We start from the raw sequence: 23,845 nt of genomic DNA, 5'->3' as shown, positions 1-23,845 counted from the left end.
ATAAAGTTGTGAGTATTAAGAATAATTATAACCACCTCCTTTTGATGAGTACCAGATAAGATCACAGCTCTATACTTTATAAAAAACATCTTAATACTAAAAAGCTGTAACACTCCAGTGAAAGTGCAAACAGAGCAAATGAGGGAGGGCAAAGCTTAATGGCTCAAATTGTGAGCTATTACAGTCTTTTAAAACTAATTATTGTGTGATATTTAAAGATATCTATTTGTACATATTAAAGTAGATGCAAATAAACCCTCTAGATCCTATTTTGTGATGGGAAGCTTTTAATTACTTCTAGCAACATGCTAGGAATAGAATAGCGAACTCGTTAGACGCTCTACTGCAATGTTTAGAGAAGAGTCATTCTTTATAACCAACCATATTCAAGAATAAATTGGGGGGTGGTGGGTGGTGGCGTCCCAGCTGTAGACCAGCAGCCTGCAACAAATCTGTGGGTTTACCTCTCTAGGAATGTCTGGAATATTCCAAACAGAGCAACAGAAACTGGACAAGTATGTATTGCTAGTATTACAAAAAAGCCTAGTATTAGGGTCTAGCACATCAAATGAAAGTATTTTGATATATTTGAAATCGATGTCTATATTTGACATAGACATCACTCTGAAGGCCTTCCTCTATTCCTCCTCCCAGCCCCTTATAAAACAAACTTGCTCTCTGACCTCCCTGCTAGAAAACCCCCATGGAACCATGTGGTAACTCCCTTGTCTTGAGCTGAACCAGCCCATGTGAGGGTACCGCCTTCACATGTGGCTGTGTTGATGAGAATGTTCAGGCTGTGCTTATATTCCACTTAGGATTTCAAGGGGACTACACATCCATGCCATTCACCAAACAACACAATTCACACACTGGACACACAAGCCTCTGCTCTGTCAGAGAACCAAAGCCTAAACACAAAGCAGTACTTTGGTTTGGAATAAACAAGATAGCTACAAGGCAGCAGTCAATTCCCCTTTGAGACAGACCTCCATTTTCTTCCTACGGATGCCACTGTCAGGAAAACCCCTACCTAGCTGACAACATGTTTTAAGAGGTTATGACAATGTGTATCAATTACTTTCTAAAACAGGCTATGACAATGTGACCTGTTATTTTTGTTTGCTTGTTTTAGGAAACAGTCTTTCTCAGTAGCCACATTTGCAAAGAGGCACCAGCTTCAGACAGTTCAAATCTAAGGAACCATCAGTTTTAACTACAGTGGTTTTTAAACAATGAAGACAATAAAGTGAACAAACTGGGGAGGAAAAAGGACTGGTACACTACAGTATCTACACCTACACATAGTTATGGCTAAACAAATCCTGAACTTTCAGGCACTCAGGACTCAAACCAAGAATCTTGTCCAACCATGAAAGGAGGTTCACACTGAATTGGAGGACTGGAGGTGCTGTCCTTCATTTATATTCCACTGGATATAGTCAGAGGGTGAAACTTGGTTTCATTTTAGACATATTTTGTATTTTCCAAAAACGGGATAGTAGGAAATGCCTTGGCCAACTTTGTTTCCTAAGAACTGTGAGTTACACAGTACTCACAGTAATCCGTTTACATATTACAAGTGCAATTCTTAGCCCTGCATAAGCTTGAATTTTAAGTGACCTCCATGGCAGGTGATGGCACTACACCAGTGACAGAACTGAACCAATTTAACACATAAGCTTTTAACAAATTTCTACTCTTGCCACAGACAGCTGAATAAAAACATACCACAAAGCCTTTAATCACCAAGAAACCCTACCAGACTATGTCAACAACTGCTTAATTTGAGACTCCTGTCTGTAATTAAAATGATTCTACTGAAATTAAAATAACCTCACCACACCTGTATCTTCAACAGGCAAATGAAGCTGTTATTCCCCAGAAGTACTTTTTATTCAAACCAGAAGTCTAAATATCATACCACAAAAAGAAAAATCCTCAAGAACACCCCACCCACTTCTAATTAAAACTGTGCAGATGCTTTTGCTTTAGAGGAGGAACACAAAAGAGTCATTAATGCGTTCTACCTCTGCCATCCTCTCAGAAGATGCTTTCTGCCAGCCCACAATTACTTCTTGAAGTATGCCACAATCTCAGCACGCCTCAAATTTATTTCATGAACCAGTTGGCTTCTTTTTATCATGTTGTTGTTAGCAACTGTCATCTATAAAATGAACATATAGGAAGGACACCGTGTTCCAGTTTTCTGCACAAAGGAGAATGGTGTTACCTTCACTGCCACTCGCAATGAAATCTTCATTATGACCTCCAAAACACGAGTGAATTGTGTAAAATCCTTGTGTAACACCTTGATACTTTCTCACTAAAACTCTGTCTTGTAAGTCCCATAAGTGAACTCCCTGGAAATAAGAAATATAAAGAATGTTATTTTATCATCAAACGTTATTAACAGCATTCTTCTGAACAATGAAAAAAAATACACATGAAAGTACAGTAACTTCAGAGCCAACCTCAGTACTGTGAGGAGGTGAAAAGACTAAAGATGTATCAAATTACTAAACTAAACTTTCAGCCTTTGGTCCCTTCCTCTCTGAAAACTCTTATTCTTACCCAAGGTTTCAAAAGCAGAAATAGATAAATAAAATCTAATTCTCATGCCCCCAGGCATGTTAACCTGCCACAGTTCTTGCTGTACCTGGCTCCCCAATGCAACAGCCAGATAATAACATTTAATAGTAGATATTTCACAATATAAAACTCTTCACTATAAATCAGTCAAAAAAGAAAAAAAATCAGGTCTCAAGAATAAGATTGCCTTCTTGTCAGAGAATTCCATGCTGTATTTCGGAATATTAAGGCCTTCATATCACACAATATACAACTAGTTAATATCTAACATTCCAACTCTCATCTAACTATTTAGAAACAGGTAGCAGTTGCAAGCAGATTTATTTCCATTTCCTTCCAACATCCCCAACTCACCTGAGTTGCTACATTTAACAAAGCTAAACGGCCATTTTTTGAAATAGTAAACGACATAATAGGGTGATCCTCTTGTACTCTGAAATGATAAGACACAAGTGTCAAGATAACCAGATAATAATGCAACACCAAAACAAAAGGCATGTGCTGTCTCTGCAGTATGATCAGGGAAAAACAGTTCTGAATTTGAAATTAGGTATGACTCTATACATCAATACAAGCCAGGTCTGCAATAGTTCCTTATACTTATGCCAAATACCAAGACTAAAAGGGACTTCAGACCTCAACTTGAACTCCTAAATTCAAGGCAGAATCTACTGAAAGAACACAGGAATTGGGAGGACCCCATCACAAGCACTTGTGATGATAGAAATGCCAAAACATCCAGCAGAAACCTACTCCAGTTCTTAGGAAGTTATTTCTAATACTTGATCTAATGCTGCTTGCTGAAACTTGCTCACTAATTCTTGTCCCATGTTATTCTTGTCTTCTTTTAATATTGAGAGCACTAAGTGATTTCCCATCCTGTCCCCCAAATCCTCCTCAATTTTCTTCCAACACTAAGAAGCAGGAATTCAGAACCAAAAAAAGAGGTAGTTACATGTTCCTGTCTGTGAGATCCTCAAAGTTATAACCCCGAATTCGCTGGTGCGTGTCTGAGGCTAGAACAGTTTTCCCATCACTCAAGCACCAAAGGCATTGTACTCTCACCCCTTCCCAGGAGTCAAGGAGATTACCATCTAAATCCTGAGCAGAAGGAAAAAAAAACAACAAACATTGAACCATTAGTCTCAAGTTTCTGAGGAGCTGTGACACAAATAGAAATATTCTTCACTTCCTATTCAGACAATTGCTACAGAAAGCTATCTTACCCTCTACAGGAGAGGGCTTAATGAATTAGGAGTTGGTTGTCTTAACTGAGGGCTTTTGTAGGAATCTGCCCTGGAGAGGAGAGAAACCCTTCTGTCACTTACTTTCTTGTGTGTGACACGTGCCATCTGCACCCCATCACTGATATGACCTTCACAGTGAGGCTTGCATACTACATTATTATTCCAGGAACCAGTTGAAAAAATAATCAAGAATATGGTGAGACTGTGGACCACCACCCCAAACCAATGCCAGTCAAAGTAATCAGGGTTTCAAATTCCTGTTTTCACTAAACAAAGGCAGCATGCAAAAACTAATAAAGATGTAGTCAAAACTCTGTGGAATAAAACCACTTGTGGACAAATGTACTGCTTTTTATTAGCGTATTTTCTGGAGCAGCCAAGAAAAAAATTCCAGACCACAAATCCTCCTTGAGGCAGACCAAAGATGCTCAAACCCTTCAAACTGCTCCATACAGAAGTGCTGCTGAAATAGTTGCATTAATGTATTGCTTCTTTGAATCACAAAGGATAAGAAGCTTCAGTGTACACACACACAAAACACCTGAAAAAGCATCGACCAAACTTTTATTTCTTGCTTTGCTTACAATAAGGCAGATGCAGAGAACTTACACACTGATAGAACTGTCCACGCTGCCCTCCTGTTACAAAACGCTTCCCATCAGGATTCCAGGCAACACTTGTTAAACTGTCTTCATGAGACTGGCTCATCTTTGTCCTCAGCTCCCCAGTCTGGAAAATAAACAAAGGCAGCAAGGCCTTATACCAGAACCCTTTCCCAAAAACGCACTGGTAATTTTATCTGATGTGAATAGTGTTTGGAAGTGTATATATTTCAACACGTTTATTAAAAAGCAACATATTTAAGAATAATGCAATAAAAAGGCAGAACTACTTTAGCATCTCCAGTGAACCTGGACTTGATTTGGGATAATTTCTTTTGTCTCTCAAATCAAGAGAGATGGAATAGCTGCTGTGTCAGACAACTGAAAGATTTTGAGTAAAGAGTGAAATGAAAAGAAGTTATATGAACACGCCAAGAAAGTGACAAGCACTATCAATGAAAAAAACCCAAAACACTGAAATAAAGGAGGCAGGAAAAGACTAGAAGAAGTGACAAAATACATTTTAGTAAGAAGTTAGGAATATCAGTCATTAGAATGTTTTCCTCCTTGAACTGAAGTTCTCCATGCCAAAATTTAGCTTTCATCCCAGCATATAAAGCCACCGTTTCACAAGACAGAACACCAGTGAGTGGCATTGTCAGTAGTGCTCTTCACTGAGCCAATTTAGTTAATTAAACAGAAGAAAAGTGTTCCAAGGGTGAAGAAAGGCAATGTTTTTGTTTTAGGAAACTAAATTAGTTCAGAGTCCAAGGCAGCACAAGGAAGTCTATACAGCTCTCAACCGAGGCAAGGGAAGCTTTTGTATCAACTCAAGTGGCCATAAAATTCAACAGCAGAAAGTGATTTTCAAGTTCATGAAGGAAATGGCAAAATGCCCTAGTGCCTGACAGAAAGATTAAGTTCTGAAATCATAAATTTAAGCCTCTGCGGATCCTTCACTAACATGACTGGGAGGGTTACATGAAGTAAAATAGTTTTCATCTTTTACTTTCGCTATTTGTTAAAATCATCAATGAGCAACTGCTTCCCTTTGATAATTCTGTCCTCTGCTTCTCTTGATTCATTTGCTGTCCCCTTCTCTTCAAGAGCTCTCTGAGGTCCTGTGCATTTATGCCATCCCTTCTCAGAAATGATCAGTAAACACATACATCTGAATTGCTGCACAATCCCAGACACTTAGACTTGAACTCCAATTTCAGTTCTGTCCAAAGTGCAAAGAGAATTTAAAGGCTGCCATAATTATTTTTTCAAGCTGAGAGGAGGGCAGCGAGATCAGCATTTCTTCCTTACACTCCCACCTTGGCACAAGTTTGCAGCAATTACTTCTTTCACACCTGAAGTATTCAGATATTGAAACAAAAGCAGCAGGCTGACCACACAGTTTTATTTTTCACTCTTAGCCACCACTTACTTGTACATTCCAGAGCCAAAGCTCAGAACAATCATCTGGGCCACAGGCAACAAGGTAGTTGTCATCTGGACTCCAGGCAATGTAGGAGACCCCATATGCGTGACCTTCTAACGTCTTAAGCAGTTTTAGCTGGTGAGTGTCCTGCAACAAGAGAGGTGCTCTTGAGACAATGCAAATGAACTCCCACCACATTTCCACAGTGTCCATCCACAGCATGACAGGTTTGCCAGTTTACAGAGCCAGAAAATAAAAGCTCCTAAGTTTCAACCTTCAAAACAAGAACACTCATAGGTATTTTTGTTCTAATCTTCCATGATTCTGAACATAAAACTCATGAAATACCACTGTGTACAAAGTTTTGCATTACATTACACTTGCTTTAGTACAGAAGACTTCTGTGGTGTCAAGTCTTTCTACATCTACTGGAATACGAAAATACTATTATTATCTGTATTTTACAGAATTAAGTTACTTCCTTAAAAGTAAAGACATGTTGGAAGCCTGTTAGGGTTAAACAGAGAACCAAAACCTTCACAGATGCTGACAAGGAAAAACCTTGAAGTGCCAATATTTTTATAAACTTGTGTATCTTGTGTGTGCTGCTCAAGGAAGGAGATTACAGAAAGATATTTTTAAAAACTTCCTTGAGAGGTGTTCTTATTTCAGAAGTGTTGCCTACAGCAAGCTGTTTTCTGCCAGATTTAGTGAATGAAGCATACTTGGCACATGCAGCATCTTGTATCATCTCTATATTACAACTGTTTTACGGCTGCCTCGTCAGAGGAACTTGACTTTCAAGCAGCTTACAAAAATAAATGGTACAGCTAGATACTGTGAAACAACCACACACTGGCTTCCTAAATACAGAAACATGCTTCAGTACAGCATTAGCACTGACTCTTGGTAACAGCATACATATACACAAGTAGATCAGAGCTTGTTAAAACACTGACAATAATTATTTTGAAGCCTCTTGGAAAGGGCAATCAAGTTGTGCTCCCTCCACCCACCCTCAGTTTTTTCCATGCATAGCAGATGCTTGTATCTCCAACTTCTTTTCAAAAAGAGTGACTAATTGGAAAATATAGCTTGATTTCTCTAATTGTCCCTTCTCTCTTTCTTCTTTTTTTTTTTTCCCCAGTATTAAACAACAGAGCACTTCTTGATTCTAAAGAGAAAGACCAGAGGAAGAGTGACATGACGGATTGTTTCCTGGGATCAGCTGTGAGAGCTTTGGTGACTCTTGGCCAGCCTGCAGCCCTGGGGGTTCTGCTGGCTAGAAAAAGTAAATTCCTCAAAAGAAAGTGAGCTAAGAATAATCTTCAGAGTGCAGAGAAAGAAGGGCAAACCAACGGATCTCCTCAAGACCCCTTTTCCATTCTAATCATTATTCCTGGACTGCATTAGACACTGCTGTGTCTGTAGCTAAAGTCATTTTCAAGAAAACTGAGTCATGTCTGACATCATCTCACATCCTGGAGCTTGTCTGGAACAGATACATTTCTTTTTACAACAGGATTAAAGCAGCCTGTCACTTCAGCATATTTGAAACTCATGAGAAACAAGATACATAAGATATTCCTCTTCTAATGATAGAACTCTGTGGCTGTTACTATCTTCCATACTGCTCTAATACTTCCCTCCAAATACCATAAAGCTGCTATACCATGCTCTAAAACAGCAGTCAGTGGTATTTCAGGCAAACATCCCCAAATGTAGTCAACCTGCCTCCCACCCACCACCGAAAGAAATCTCAGCACTTCTGTGCTTTACATATAGCTTTCCAAATTTTTGTTGTGTATGACAAGCAACTATTCAGGCATCAACTCAAGTCTGCAGTAGCTGAGCTCCTTGGCTGAAATGCCAAAAACCTGTCAATGGTTTTCAGAAAATGCAGAAGGGATTTTTGTAAGGAGCCAGTTAAAGGAGAACTCTTAACAAAGAAGATGCCTGTTAGACAAGGTGATGCACAGAGTGTGCTTATCCTTTGTGCTCCACAGAGCTTCTGCCACACTTCCTGACAGTCAAATAATGCATCCCACACAAACCTAGTCAACTCAAGACACTATTTAATGCTGCTGAGTCTGCATTAGAACTTTGAAATTAGCCCACGAAGATGACAACAGAAGCATAGGTTAAGACAGTCTAGACATGTAGCTGGGTCTTAGAAAAGAAATAAGAAATTCAAGGTATGAAACTAGGAAAACACATTGCAGCAGCATCATTGCAGTTCCAAGAGGAGCTTGGACAGGGAGAAATGAAAGATTCTCACACACGAAGTGTGTGTGTAAAAATCAAACACTGTTCATTTAAAACAGTGCTCTCCCATCACTTGCCCAGACATTGTTGGATTGATGTTTCCACATAGTTTATGCAAACAGATTAGAATAATTCTGTATACCTAAAGCCTTGAAAATCAAATTAAATTTACGGGTCAAAAGACATTGTCAACTCTACAGGAAACGTGAGAAGCATGTTCTGGCAAATACAAAAATCAATCACTTGATGTGGCCTAATGCTATTTAAGTATCCACCTGCTTTAAAGGGTTGCAATTTTTTTTAAAGCATCCAAAAAAAGAGACAAACCAATAAAACTCTACCAAACTGCTTTCCCACTTTTTTTTTAGAGATTTTTATTCTTTAGCAACCCTTGGTCAAAAGGGTTAACCTGAACACTCACAAAACATTTATCTGGTTTTACTAAGTAGGTATTAGCTAACAATTCACTTTAAGATGTGCTAATCAAGATGTGTGGTATTAAAACCCATCAATATAAAAGGAAGATGTGCATCTACAGTCAAGTGACAAATTAACAGCAAAAAACATTTGATCCTTAATTCACCTAAATTACTCTGTCTGTTAAAAGAAACTCCAACAAAACCAACGAACAACATACAGATGATTTCCAAACTAAATAACAGAAGTCAGCTTTGCTGCTATGCAGCTCTTGGCCCAGACCACACAGGCCCCAGTAACACACAAACCACAGCAGTTCTTATGCCTGAAAGAGCCATGGTTCCTGCTGTTAGTTCTGGGGCTACATAACAACTGTGCACATGGAACAGGGTTTTAAGTCCTCCCATTATTATAATAGCAAAAGGGACTCAGATTAACGGCTTCCTAACCCGAAGCGGAAGAAACTAAACTCAGCTCTCAAATCCTACCAAACACCAGGATGGAGCTGCAAAAACCTTTCATTTTCCACCTTACATATCAGCCTGCAGCTGTGTGGTTAAAAAAACCACAAGGATCTTATTTTTGATAGTGTTTCACAAGCATTAGCAACTTCAGATGTGTGTGTGTGTTCAAGTCTATTCACAGTCTTCAACTGTTATGACATGTATGGACATACTTTCATAATCACTTCTACGAGTCGAAACAGGCTTAGATTCATCAATCAACCTCCTTATTTATACACTAATAGATATGTGTAGGAAAGATGTATCGAATATCCTACAGCTACAAGATTTACAAGACTTTTATATCCCAGGGAATGGGATGTAAGCGGGCTACAGTCCATGTCAGCCTGTCATACAAGAATCATACCATCCTAGCAGGAAAAAGCTGAGAGGGAAGGAAAAGACAAGTTGTCACACTTGTTTTCATGCATGTTTTCACACTTTGCACACTTACTGGATCAACCTGCCATATAATAACAGTTGTGTCCTTAGATCCTGTTGCTAATTTAGTGCCGTCGTTGGAGAATTTGCAGAACCACACTTCATTACAGTGCTCCGTTAGGATCTGCTGGGTATAGCATGGGAACTGTTTCCTGGGAAAACAAAGGGATGCATTCGCAGATTAGTAAGAAAGCAATAAGATTTTTTAAAATCAAGCTACTAAAAAAAAAAAAACCTAATCAAACAAAAACCTTATTTAAATGCATGACCAGACAACTTGGAAAACTCCTCTATTAACAGCTGCTTCAAATAAGTACAGAATGAAATGTCTTATCTGGCAACAAGCTCACACCATCAAGCCATCATAATGAACCCTAAGAACATAGAACTGTTCTTATTTTATATACTCACATAATTTGTTATGTTTCATGTAACTTGGAATAAAACTGGCCTCATCAGGAGTGTAGCAGTTTATTACTACCTAATTTTCTGACATATCGAAAATACTATAGGTCTCTCTGAACCATAAGTGCAGTGTTTTAACTCCTGAGGTTTTTGTAGGTATCTAACTCACTTAGCTGTATTTTCCTAACAAATGATTCTTACATAAAAGCTTTTTCCTGATTGTGACCTTGCAATAAATTAGATGTTTCTTTGCCTTTGTTTTGTCATTTCTCACCTTCTTTGCAGAGTACGACACACAATATCTTAGATATTGCAAAACTAGCAAGACACCATTGAGTTTTCACCTTGAACACTTTTCCCTCCCAAAATCTACACTATTTTGTAAAATGTGGTGTTTATCAAACAAAATATTACACAATAAACTACTGAAGAAGATTAAAACATTCCTCTAGAGCCGATATTTAATATTCTAGTTACACAATGAGAAAAAGCTAACACTCAAAATATTAAACTAGGTGAGAACTGGAGACAAGTTTTATTTGATTTAGATCTTGCCTACAAGCTCTCAAATAAGAATTTCAGAGCTAAGATAAAATAAATGTAGGCTTTTACAGCAGATGTCTCTTTTTGAAGTAATACTGCAAGAAGTACAAGTTCATTGTTCAGATGCACTAGAAGATAGCCTCTAACCACAGACATTTTTTCTTTAACTGCAGAGATCCTGAAGTGGTTTAGTCTTAGGCTGAATTTTTACAGCACCCAGTGCAACAGGGCAACACAACTCTGATGGGACAGTGGTACAAAGGGAATTACAGGGCCCTTGAATGTACAGTTGTATGTATCCCTGGAGATAAACTGGCTTTAAAAAAACCAACCAAAAAAACAACAAAAACACAACACACCCCACAGACCAAAGGAAAGGAAATAAAAACAAAAAAAATTAAACAACCCCCCCATTAATTTAAGCAAGAAACTTACTTCCTTCACATTCATGTTTACAAATACAGTTTGGTGACAGCCAGACACCTAAAAAACTACTTCTTGCCTGAAGCTAGAAAAAAGTTCTGCTTCACACAGTGTCTGTACCTTTTCAGTCTATTTTCTTTTACTAGAAGAGCTTCCTAGACTGTGCTTAAAGACTATCAAGCAGCACTGAACAACCATAGAGTCTCATTTCCTGTCCTGTTTTAGAGGATAAAATGTACATATATATACATATCTGTAATTCACTTCCTTGGGTATGTCTATACTTACTTGTTTATAGAGAAACACAAGTGTGTTCTGCTCCTGCTTTCAGCTGACTAAGAACTGCCTGGTTGCCCCTGGAAGAACACTGAACCCAAGGTAAAAAGCCCCACCCATGAAAGACAACCTTGTTTTCCTTGAAGTCTAAAGGGAAGCAGGCCAGCCCTTACACAGACATGTGCGCCTACAGGAGCAGGGTTTCATTATTATTTAGCCATATTGTTAAGAGTTAACATTTTTACTCAGAGCAGCAACTCGCCCTAGCAGGTGAGGCTGCATCCATAACTCACACAAAGTACAAGGAGCACACTGTATCCCAGGAAAGTCTTTTCAGCATATTTCATCTCAAAATAATACTCTATGGAACAACAGCTCTTCCGTATCAAAGCTTAAGAAAAGCAGCCAAGGTTCTGCAGACATGAAAGGCAAGCAGGATAATGCTGGAGCACACAATTTTCATAGTAAGATGCCTTTAGGTTCCTAGAAGGGGTGACACACAGTTGATAGAGCTGCTGCAGACACATCCCAATACTGAATTATGCTATTCATAACCCAGTCTGATCAGGGTGCTCCCACAAAACTAACGTAACTGTGAAACACAGAACCCAACAAGTTTGACTTCACAGAGAGCAAAGCTACATTAAACAACCTGGCTGTGGAAGGAAATAGAAGCAGTCTTGAAACAAGAAACCAGAACCAGTTGTCTTAACAGCTTCTGGTTTTGGTAATTAAACATTACTGAAGCTCAAAGGTTTTTATCTTTTTTGAAGCATTTCATTAGAAATTATTCTGTTCAGCACTAAACACCTGAATTATGCCATTCACATACTGAAATAAAGCATCCAATAAAGCTTCCTGTTGTTGTATTTAGACAAGTTCAAAATTATAGAGTAAAACACTAAATAGCTACCTTTTTATTCCCTGTACATACAATGAAAGATTTATTCCTCAACAAAACACAAAAAAAACCACCAAAAAGCCCCAATACACCCAGCTAGGCCAAAGGCTCTCAAAACCAAAAATCATCATCCCCAAGAGCATCAATTCAATTCAAGCATGCTTAACCAAAATATTGCCTCAAGTCCAAAACAGATTGGTTCCAGCTAAAAAAGGGAAACTTATCAATGTTCCATCATTTAAGTAGTACAGGACTTGAACTGTCTAAGCTATTAGACTACTGTTACTTCTGTCACCTTGATCAAAATTTGGCTTCCACTGTCTAACTCACCTCAGTATGCCCAAGCATGGCAGCCCGTACAGCACACCACAAACTGAACCCAGACCCCTGCTACAGACAGGTACAATAGGACAAGGACAGAATGGAAGCCTTTCTTTTCAAGTGAATTTTTGGGTACTTTTTTGTGGGGGCAGGCGTTGCTGTTGGGGTTTTTTAGCACTGAGTATCTATGTATGTATATACACACGGAATATGCAAGTTTAGGAAGTACTACTTTAGTGAAAAAAAGGAACCAACAAACCAAAACCATAAACTGTGGCCAAACTTTTATGTCAAATAGATTCAGATAGGGGAAATTCAAACCCAGGTTTGTTGCATGTAGTACCTTTTATATCTGGCTCTATGTAGCCTGACTTCAGTAAATCATGCTCTTCACAGTGATCTTGAATGCTCCTTGGGGTTTGATTAGTAATATCAAACTTGTTGCACAACATCCAACACTACTCGTGGACTTGTTTAAAGGTTAAATCTCTTTTAGTCTGATTTTAAGACTCTCTTCTGAAGGACGGAAGCCACAATATCAGTATAGGATCATTTCCAACAGCTCTTAAAGTGGGCAACAGTCAAATGTCTGCATACACATGCAGCTGCTGAAACAATGCAGTGCAGCAAAATTGTAAGCTAAAAGGTTACTTGAATACATAAAGTGCCAAAGATAGTAATTTTAAAACTTTAAGATGGCTACAGTGAAGTACTGTGGAAGTCTGCATCTTTAAAAACTGATTCCAAGTAACTCAAGAATACAAGTCAAAACAGCTGAGTTCAGAAAATTTCTATAATCAAGTTTATCAGTTCTTAATTAACTTCCTCCAGTGAGCTAACCTTAATATAAAAACAATTCCCATGTAAGCCCAAGTGTTAGCCTGTTACATGGACAAATATATACAATGTCCCATACAGCCCTTATGTTCTAGCCCTCATTCCCTTAATCCAGCATGCAGAGCACAGCAGTTTTCCACAGAAGTTACACTGGGTTTTTAGGTCCTTAGCCAAGTTTTGCTGAATGAGGAAAAACTGCTCAGGTCAGCCATTTGCTAAAAACATCTTCCTGTTTCATGTCTATTAGAGTATTGCATTTTGAAGGGTCAGAAGCAGCATCGATGTCGTTACCAAAAAAAGTTACCCAGACAGTCTAAAGAGCCAATACAAAGGTATAAGAGACACTCAATTCTTATTACCTTACAAATCTGAGAAAATAGTTCTTTATATTATTCATATTATATATTATGTAAATCAGAAACATCCATTGCACATTTCTCCTCTGTTTTAACCTTTGTGTCTAAAAGCACCTGTGTCCACTATTAAAAGTTACAACTGAAAGCTGAGGTCATAGAAGCATGGTTCAGTAGGCTTTCTGCATTCCAGTAACCTTGAAGACAGAGTCTGGATAAGCAACACACTACTGATTCTCCAGTGAAAAAACACAGCAAGCCTGTGTTGATGAATAGAGACTGGCTGTCCAAAATGACAAGAAATAAGTGGCTAAGGATTAGCATAGCAGTATCTTCTTTTCATACCAATCTGATTAAAATTTTAAAGCTTCAGTCTGATCCCATTACCCCACATCCAGCTACCAAAATCTCGACACACCTTCTTTACTCCCCAACTCCACTGCTCATTTAGTGCAAACTGCTTTTTCCCAGTAAAATCCTGTTAAACCAACTCAGAATAGTTTTCACGCTTCTCCTAACAATCAGATTATTTTAAAACCCCAAGAAAAGATCCTGTTGCCCATCTCAGAAGCCAGGAAGGTTTCTTACCTACTACAAACGTGATCTATTAGCAGCGAGACAGAATCTAGATTGCTGTCTAGTTTTGTGTTGTGATATAGGCACCGGTCCCGTTGGAGTTCCACAGCCTGGCGCAGCAGGTTCTGTAAACGCCTCGGAGGAAGCATCACTGATGGGGGTAGGTAGGCTTCAGAGGAGTTAGTAAGAAAAAACAAACAAATGAAGAAAAAAAAGACTTATCAAAAGCAAGTTACAAGTGAGAGCATACCTTGATTTGAGTGGTTTTGGAAGAGACCTTAGTAAATAATAGCACACAGCTTGTCAAATTTACGGCTATACACCTGGAATTATAAAAGCATGAACTTCTGGAAAGCAGAGCTGTATGCAAGGTATTTGTTGTTATAGAGCATGTTGTCCTGGCCAACAAGCACCACTTACACAAGCTAACTCAAAACTCAGTATTTAACAAAATCTATAATGTTGTAAAACAACAGTACCAGCTGTGTTCACTTAAGGAATTATCTATTAGCACTATGAAAATAAAGAATACCATGGGTTTTGCAACTCTGGTACATAGTATTACAACAGCCACAAGAGAGAGGAGAAACCATAGTTCAGAGCAAATTATAACACCACCAGTACCAGTATCACTAGTGGTAATAGGCCACACTTAGTTTCCACCACTTACTGCAGCTGGCATTTATAACACACCCACCCCTCCCTAAACCACACATTTAATCACCAAGGTATATCACTGCTGCATGCAGCAGAGCTAAGAAATAACAGTTCTTATTACAAACAGTTTATCAGAGACAGCAAAGGGTTAGGTACAGAAGACCAAAGGGTAAAGGCACCCCCATGAATCAAGAAATAAAAAAACCCACCAACCAGCAAACAGAGTCAATTCCCTGAGATATGTAAGTTATACTGGATTTAACAGAGGTGAGAAGAAATTCTAAGCACTAGAACATCTTACTCTGGAGTTTGTCCAAAAGTTTAGATCTGGAAGCTGTTCCTTTCCCTTCCCACTCTGCTTTTGCACGCAAGTCTTCTGCATGGCTACACATCAGGTACCTGTTTCAAAAGTGCACATACACCAACAGACCAAGTCTTTTTGGAATCATTCTTTTCACTTCTAAGCATGATACAGATCATAACGTTTTTAATGAACTGGGAACAGGTGACTTAAACTTGAGAGCAATAGGGAAGAAGGCAAGGAACTATTTCACACACACACACGTCTTCTGAACAAATGTCTGCAAACTGCCCATAGAAAAAGAAAATAAAACACAAGCAATTTTAGGAAGGTAGAAATGTCTTATTTTCAGCTAAGAACAAACCAGATTACTCACTTAATTCCATTATAAAGTAACTGGCTAATAATTCTCAAGATCAGATGACCATACATATGTACATATGTATTAATTTGGGTTCTAGAAGTATTAACGTAAATCATCATCAGGTTGTTTTCAAGGCATCTGAAACAGAACACTGTCTACTGAACAGTATTCTTTATTCAGCATTTTATCACATCTCACTACAGCTTATTAATCACCAGCATAGTAGCTTTAATACAGTTTGAGTGTTCACAACATCAGCTATCAAAAGCTACAAAATTCCTTAAAAACCTTCTCTGCAAGAGCTCTTAAAGTCCAAACACTTACCCACTGAGGACATGAATGCGTTCTGTATTATATTTCAGAGGCGTCAGTTCACAGCGTAGAACCTGAAGTGCCTCCAGGACCTTGCCATCCTCCAGGTATTCCAGGTACTTCTGCTGCAGCAGCAAAAACTTCATCCTCTGACATGACAGAAAGCAGCAGTCAGGGGAAAAAGGTTGACTGAAGTTTCAGAAAACGTTTGAGCCTAAACAGAACAGTAGAAACCATTCTACTATGCCCTTCAGAAATACAGCTCTAAGTAACGTTTCATTACTCAATTTCTTTTGTTGGGTTTTCAACAACATTGCAGCAATCAAGCTATCCATGAACTTCCTCCCTGCCTGATGGGGCTCCAAGTATGTTTCTATCTCATTCCCCAGATCCCCCCTGCGACGGGTCCCATTTTCGCCTGCTCTTTAGTCATCATTCTTCAAACCCTGCATTAGACGGGCTTTCCAGTGCAATATTCTATCAAGGAAAGGGCCCCAAATCAGCTATTCACATATTTAAGACTGCATGACAGCACAGAACACAACAGGACAACAAGTTCTCACACTGCTTACATAGGAGTTGACACAGATTGTTTGCGTAGCTGCATAACATATAACAGTAACAAACTGACACTGCCTGAGGTTTTGGGGTTTTCTTTGTAGTTCCATGTTAACTTGTTTTCCTTGGGTGTTGTTTTCAGGATTACAAAAAAATACTGTTTCCTGTATTTAGGAGTCACTTCAACACTCTGAATTAAGTGCTGTTATCTCATAGTGCTCCTTTCACTTGTACAGTTTTTGGTTGTTTTCTTCTTTTAAAAATAAATAGAAAGCCTGCTATTCTAACAACAAATATCTGTGGATTAAAAAAAAAAGGGAAATTTGGCATTAAGTTACTATTTTAAAAAAAACCAGAAGTCCTAGAAATTTCTAATTCTAATTTAGTAGAAACACAGTTTGGTTGTTTCTAGGTGAAACCAACTATCTTGTGTTTGTACACATATTTTACTGCTAGCAGTTATCAGACAGAAATAGTGGTTTTGGTCCACAAAACTCACCAGGTTAAAGAGGAAAATGTACATGCTGAGACATACTGGTGAGAAACAGACTGGAGATAAAGTGTAGCAAATTACATTTGCTTTCCTAATGAATACACCACCAGTTCAATCACCAGTTTCCTTTGCTTTCATCAGACCTCAGGCACCTCACTATTTTCATGCTCATATTTGGTCAATGTTTACTTAGTTTCAAATACACTGCCAGCCTCCTTAATAATCGGGAAGTTTAAGATGTTCCTGTCCTATTTAAGCTCACATAAAAGTTTAAGGCTTAGTAGATGTTAAATCCAAAGTTAAAATATAAAGCATTTTCATTTCCAGAGACACTCAGTTCTTCAAAAGAATGAAGTTTCCACATACAGTGCTACTAACTTACCACACAGCTTTGTGAAGCATAAAACATGACACAGTACAGATGATTTATGTTCAAACTTGTCTGTAGTGCTCTGCTGTCCTGTATCTGACAGGCAAACCTGTATTGCACTCCAAATCCAGCTCTTTAGTTTATTTGAATTTGGAATTATTAGACCATTACTGTACACATCTTCCAGGTGAGAACTTTTTTCGACGTTCTGACATGTGAAAAACCAAATGAAAGATATCCCAATTATTTACAAGCCCAGTGGTTGGCTGCATGCAGCAGGCCAGCAGACCTCACGCTGTTTGCTTATATACCAGCAGCAGGAGGGATAAGAGCTTCCTCCCCCAGCTGTGCACATGCTCTCTAGAATACATGGAGATGCCCAGGCAGCAGACACACACTGTACTTCACTGCTCTTAGTCACCTCACACTGATGATCACCACCAGATTAAAAATAGCCTGATATTTCCAGTTCGTAATAAAAACTGAAATTCCTCCCTATTTTCCTTCTCCACTCACAGCATACAATATTTATTAAATTTATATCATATTTCCATTAAATGTGATGGCCTACCTTTTCTCCCTCCTTACTTTTAGGACTTAGCACATAAATTTCATTTTGTTAGAGGAAAAAGTAAAAAGAGCAGAAAACCCCTATAACATAGGGTTTATAACATCAGTCCCAGCAATTTCATGAAAGTATTGCAGGAATACTACCACTCAGAATGCTGTTGCCAAAGTGGTGTAATTTCAGTTCTAGGTTAGAAAGTATGGTTTAAAAAAAGAGGTCATCGGTGCCATGTGTGACTTAGGCATATCAGGAATATGAAGGCCTCCAGAAAAACAAAGAATTATGTATTTCATGCAGCAATCTACTGTTGCCATAATGGAGAATTAGAATAGAAGATAAGCAGTTTGAAATAGTAACTTATCGAAAGCAAAGGGCAGGGACTAAAGTCTTGATGGGGAAATTAAATTGATTTGCTAAGTTATTTTGATAACTGCTCCAAAACTTGCCCTACAGCATACTCAAACAATGGCATGAACTTCCTCAAGGCAAAAGTCACCCTCCAGTAATATCACATTGCAGGTCATTTTTCAACATTGGGACAACTCACTGTCTCCTAATTCTCATTTTTGCGCAGTCAGTGACTTTGCTAACAAATAGCTTTCTCTCAACTCCTTTATGCCCTCCTAATAGTATTTCTAATTTCTTCCAACACCACCTTCTATGACATCCAAGACCATTTTGGGTACATCATCTCTTTTACAGCCCAAACAACCTCTTCTAGAAGGAAAGAGAACTGTTTATAATATCGACAGTTGTAAAGTAAAAGCAGAAACTCCACTGTTTAAGTAGCTTATTCTTTCTCCATATTCTTTAGCTGCCTTACAAAGAAGGGAAATCAAAATTATCATAATCGAAACCAAAGTAACACAAGTGCCTGTGATTTGTTATCATCTCAGTGTTTGCAAAGGAAATTCAACATCATTACACTCATTACTGTTTAACAATTTAAAATTCAGACACCATCACTGCTTAGCTTATAGCCAAGATTCCTCACCCTGAAGAACCTCTGGAAAAGTCCAGTCCAAGTCTCAGCACTGCAGTCTGGCTGGTTTTGTTCAGTTATTACTACCTCATCCTGTCTGTCACCTCTATAGAAAGGATGAGGATAAAGTGCATTACTTTGTTGTTTCTACAAGCTATTATTTAAGTGTAAATTGAACTCAGATTACCCTGGGGCAAAACTAAGAGTTAACAGATTTACAGTGTTTTGTTTCTTTTAGTGTATGCACTATTAGCATTTGTCTTTCTTCAAGCTATAGCCTTCGATTACTAATAAGAATGCTTAGTACTGTACTCCTTCCTTGTCTTCATTGTTAGTAGGAAAGCCCCTTCCAGAATCTTAAATTCTAGGACATCTGGCACGTCCCGTAACTCACCAGCACTACGTAACCAAAGGTGAAAACCTCAGCAAACAGAACTGTGGAAGGAACAGCACAAACATACTACCACAGACAAGAAATTGGGTCGTTCTGATCAGTAACTGTAACTAGCAGTAAACCTTCAGAAGTTTTCTGAGCAAAATGCAAAATAGCCTAAGTTTAGGTTTAGATTTTGGTGTTATTTTCAACCTGCGTAAATTAACAAGCTCCACAACGGTTTTATTAATGCACTAGGAGTTCAAAGTAAGTAAACATTGCTGAAACAACTGTTCTTTGAATAGGTAACTAAAATACATGGTGAAATTATCAGCAGATGTTTCAAAACAAACTCAACACAGTAGCTGTCTACTTACAGCCTGCAGAACTAAGACCTCAGTTTTCTTTATCCTGTAGTCTTTTACTTTGATAGTTTGTAGAACACTGATGAAAGCACTTAAAAACAATCTAAAACTTAAATACCCTGATACGTAAAGGGCAAAAAAAAATTTGCTCTACAGAATTCAGCAAGGAATTTAATGAGGCTTCAACCATACCGAGTCCTGCCACACAGCGAGTAATTAACTCCAATAGGGAACTGCCCTTAATGCTGGTAGCGAGAGGGACACCACGCAGGCAGGTGGAGCACTTCACCCAAATTATAATATTTGACTCACTTTTTAGATTGTATTGCCTGCTGCATGCTGTATACTTCCAGAATAAGTAAAGAGAACAGTTTGAAGGTATTTTCTAGATGACTGTAGAGGAAAAATCTCCAAGTTTCTTCTTAGGTTCAAGTAAGTACCCAAGACAGATGCCATCATGTGCTTGAGTAGCCCCAAAGTATGCAAAACCTCAGGCGGGCTTGAAGTTAGTGTTTTCTAACTGTTACTCAAGGAAAAAAGATCATTGATTCAATTATAAAGTTTTCCTAGAGATTCTCTAAGACAGCTGTATCTTACATGCTGGAAAAGTTAACATGACTAATCACATACTGTACAGCACTCAGTTGTGTTGACACAAACAGAAATCGCAAACTCTCCTGGGTGCTGCCACACCCTCCTCCCCCCATATCAACACACTGCATCAAAGCTTTAAAAATTGAGATTAGCCATTTCATATTTAGATTTTTCACCTGTAGAACTTAAAGCACTTTGCAGAAATCAGGAAATTAAACATAAGTAGAATTTTTAAAATACATATGCATCTCCCTTCACTGACCAGACATTTCAAAAGAAGCTATGTATCCTGGTTATTTTGTCCAGGTCATATTAACTATAAGAAAAAAAACCCAACAAACCCACTCAAACCACAAACCAAAAACAAACCACAAAACACACACCCTACTTAGTTAAATACACTGTGTCATCTAAATTTTTAGGTACCCATTCTTCTTGTATGCACACATTTTTAAAACATCTAGTCACACACTGTGAGTCACAAGTCAGGAAACTCAAAATCCAATTTTCTATTTTTAAAGAGTTACCTGCAGCAGCACCTTGTTTGGACTTTTCCAGATCAAGACATTTATCAGCTTCATTAGCTCTGACTTTACTGCAGTTGGGAATACCTACAGAGCATAAAGCATCCCTTCTTACCTGTAATGATCTTTCTCTAGCTTCCCAGCTGCTGACAACACTAATGCCCACCCAGAACCTCAACCACGTGCACAAAAGCTGGACAGTGAGAGACAAGGAGACTGTGTGCACACGATGGAACACCCACAAACTCTCAATTTATCCTTGCAAATAATGCTGTCTTACTAACATACACATGTAAGACATTCAAAACTGTTACCTGTTTTAAATTATATCGAGTTTATATAAAGGAGATCAACTTTAAAAAGAAAGCAGTTAATATTGGTTCAGGTAAAGTTCAGTCTAAACCAAGTATTTTTCCTGAACCAAGCTTTATGGAACCAGTTAAGACATCAACATTAGAGAATGCTCTCAGAGCCCTTCTGAACAACAAAAGGAAAACATTTTTCTCAAATTGAGTTCTCCAAGAAGTACAATGTTGATAACTCAATTAAACCTCTCACCTCACTGACACGCAAAACACTTTAATACTACAGACAAACTTCCTAACTTCAGAAGTCAGAAACATGAGAAAATTTGTTTCAAACTACCATTAATAGTCCCATATAGCAGTTCCATATTTTCAGTCTGCACAAACTTTTGAAAGCTGCATACAATATTCTAAACTCCTTCAAGTCTTTGACAAAAGAGAAAGTGAACTACTGTCCTAATTAAGAGGTGCTAAGCTTTGACCAAATTAATAGGACCAAATGTAAACTTCTATCAAGCACCCTCTGATGTTTTGTTAAACATCTCTTTTTCCTACTTCACTTCCTGTTCTCTCTTTCTCTCCCTCCCCCACCAGACAGGAAATTGTCTTGACAACAAATGAATCAGCTAGAAGTGGAACTAAGCAGCCATCAGCTGATTCCTCATTGTTTACAGTCACAGACACTTCAAAAAGCCTTGCTACTGTTTGTTTCCTAAGTGACCATAGCTGTTCTAACTTCATCTCATTAAAATAAATGTTTAAACACAACAGAACAAGCTCTTTGAAGAGCCAAGTAATGATTTTCATCTTGAGATACAAAAATCAAAACAAGAAACACTTTACTCAAAGCAACTGAAATCATAACAATACATATTGTAGCTGTCAAGTCACAGGATCCACCAACCTTCTATTTCTAGGTTTATCTTTTTTTTTTTTAAAAAAAAAAAAAAGCCACCCAAAGAGAAAAAGCTCTAAATAAAATCCCAAACAGCAATACAAATGCATTTGCTCTTTAAAAGCCATCTGGAAAAGCAACAGTATTGTTCATGGTCTATAGCAGCCTCTATATTCTTGTAATGTGCTATTACAATGCCAACTCCACATTAGTATTACTGCATTTTATTTCTGAACTTCTCTTCCCCTCAAGAAAACCTAACTCCTATAAACACAGAGATTGTGAGAAATATTTCAAGGTTGAAATTAGTATTCAACATAGGCAGTTTCTACAGAAACTGACCTATTTTAGGACTGTGACAGGATTTATATTTTATCAGTTAGGTATGTTTAATGGGGTTTTAACATTCAGTACACCAAATCTTAGCCTCAACACTTTTGGGCTGCCTATCTCACATTCTACAACAGAATAAAAAAAAAGTTCAGATTAGTATGACATTTGAGATAGCATGCAAGCAGCTTAAAGTAAACAAACAAAGAGAAAACAAGAACTATGGACAACCAACTCCATAGTGAAAGATTACATCACTACAATTAGTCCAACTACACAGCTCTGAAAGAGTTCAAGTGTGCCTCTTACCACAATTGCATGCGGAGAATGCACTAAGGCCTTAAGTTCATTCAGGTCGTTCTCAGCCTGCAGAAATCGGCATAAGAAAAAAAAAAGTATATAAGGAGGGTGAATTTTGAATTCTCTCATAGATACTATAAATTTCAACAGTGGTTAATACAGTCCTATAAGCCCTACGTTACCTTATCCCATTCTCCTTCCATGACATGATTGCGGAATTTGGTAGCTGAAGGATGTTCTAAACGACATCCTGACTCTTGCATGAGGAGATCAACAGTCTGGCTGCAGGAGAGATACAGTGTAAAAAAACCCGACCAGTTTCACCCTCGCAAATACACCGCCTGCTATGATAACAGTTTACCATACCTTAAAGTAACTTTAATAAAACAAGAATACTATGACCAGATTCAGATGCTTGTTCAAGATTATCTCAGTTGCCTGAGACATGTAAAAAGCTACCTCTACCTAAAGCAAGTTGTCAAGGAGCTTAAAAGTTTCGCTGAAGTACCATAAAGTATGTGACTTACCAGCCACCACAAACAGCCATCCCTGCACAGAAGATAAACTTCATGAAGGAAGACACAGTCTAGAAAGCTGTTAGCTACTGGCTGCCATCCCCTGCCCCCTCCCTACCTCCCCCCTAAGAGAGCAAGGAGAGCTACAACATCTGGCACAGGCCTAATTTTTTCTTCTTCATCACTTCTTAAAAGACTAGCTCCTTAAAAAAAAATAAACAAACTCAGGAACCTGTAGCCCTCCCCCTTTTATACTAAAAATAGCTTATTTACTGTGGTGTCATCTATGAATAGTCACGAGTTGTCTGCTGCTGTAAACTTGCCTCTTGTGTCAGAGGCAATTTATTTTATGGAATATGTTCTTTATAGCTGACCCATTCTGCAGCGTTTTGAAGACTTCTTTTGTGGTAGGTACATAAGCACTTTGCAGAACTTCTCTAGCCTCCTTCCAAAATTACGACATGCTAGCTAGCTTTAGCTTTACTCACAAAGTGTTATGATTAAATACTTAAGACTTCCCCATTCCACTGGGAAATTATTTTCTCTATTCTAAGAAAGGGCCAACATACTAATATCTTGTTTACGAGTAAGATTATTAGCAAAAACACGTGTCCAGCAAAAATCTAGAGAGGCCTTCACCATTTAGAGGGCCAAAGGTTTCCAGAGGGAAACCAAACAGCCTGCTTAAGTGGCAGTTTACTTTGTGTCGCTTCCTCCGAGCTGACAAGCCAAATCTTGGAGCTCATCTGCGAAAAGCCGCCCCCCCCCACGCCCAGCTGCGGGCTCCATTATGTTTACCAGATAACTTCTCCCCCACTGACACATTTGTATTGATCTACCCTTATCGGTGTGCAACTCGACTTCCATATTGCCATTCCTGGCAGAGGAAGCTCCTGTCCTGTCCCTTGGCT

At 38.4% G+C, this 23,845-nt stretch overlaps 1 protein-coding gene across 2 annotated transcripts in view; it reads right to left on the bottom strand.

The window, feature by feature from the left end:
* The window catches only part of WDR26 (WD repeat domain 26), a 29,425-nt gene extending 6,687 nt beyond the window's left edge, over window positions 1–22,738 (bottom strand). For both annotated transcript variants that reach the window (XR_001860588.1, XM_008630403.2), the window contains exons 1-11: window positions 22,602–22,738; window positions 22,429–22,485; window positions 15,775–15,911; window positions 15,087–15,184; window positions 14,141–14,297; window positions 9,507–9,645; window positions 5,874–6,014; window positions 4,449–4,568; window positions 3,548–3,693; window positions 2,947–3,025; window positions 2,234–2,363 (exon numbers count right to left, since the gene is read on the bottom strand). Coding sequence is in view for 1 of the 2 variants with exons in the window: in XM_008630403.2 (XP_008628625.1) it covers window positions 2,234–2,363; window positions 2,947–3,025; window positions 3,548–3,693; window positions 4,449–4,568; window positions 5,874–6,014; window positions 9,507–9,645; window positions 14,141–14,297; window positions 15,087–15,184; window positions 15,775–15,911; window positions 22,429–22,485; window positions 22,602–22,682 (1,285 nt within the window). In the remaining variant the exon portion in view is untranslated. The remainder of the gene's footprint in view (window positions 1–2,233; window positions 2,364–2,946; window positions 3,026–3,547; window positions 3,694–4,448; window positions 4,569–5,873; window positions 6,015–9,506; window positions 9,646–14,140; window positions 14,298–15,086; window positions 15,185–15,774; window positions 15,912–22,428; window positions 22,486–22,601) is intronic.
* Window positions 22,739–23,845: the final 1,107 nt, after the last annotated feature.

This window comes from Corvus brachyrhynchos, unplaced genomic scaffold (assembly GCF_000691975.1).
Source record: "Corvus brachyrhynchos isolate BGI_N302 unplaced genomic scaffold, ASM69197v1 scaffold101, whole genome shotgun sequence".
Lineage (NCBI taxonomy): Eukaryota > Metazoa > Chordata > Aves > Passeriformes > Corvidae > Corvus > Corvus brachyrhynchos.
The sequence above is the reverse complement of the archived record's forward strand: the minus strand, read 5'-3'. Positions and strand labels throughout refer to the sequence as shown.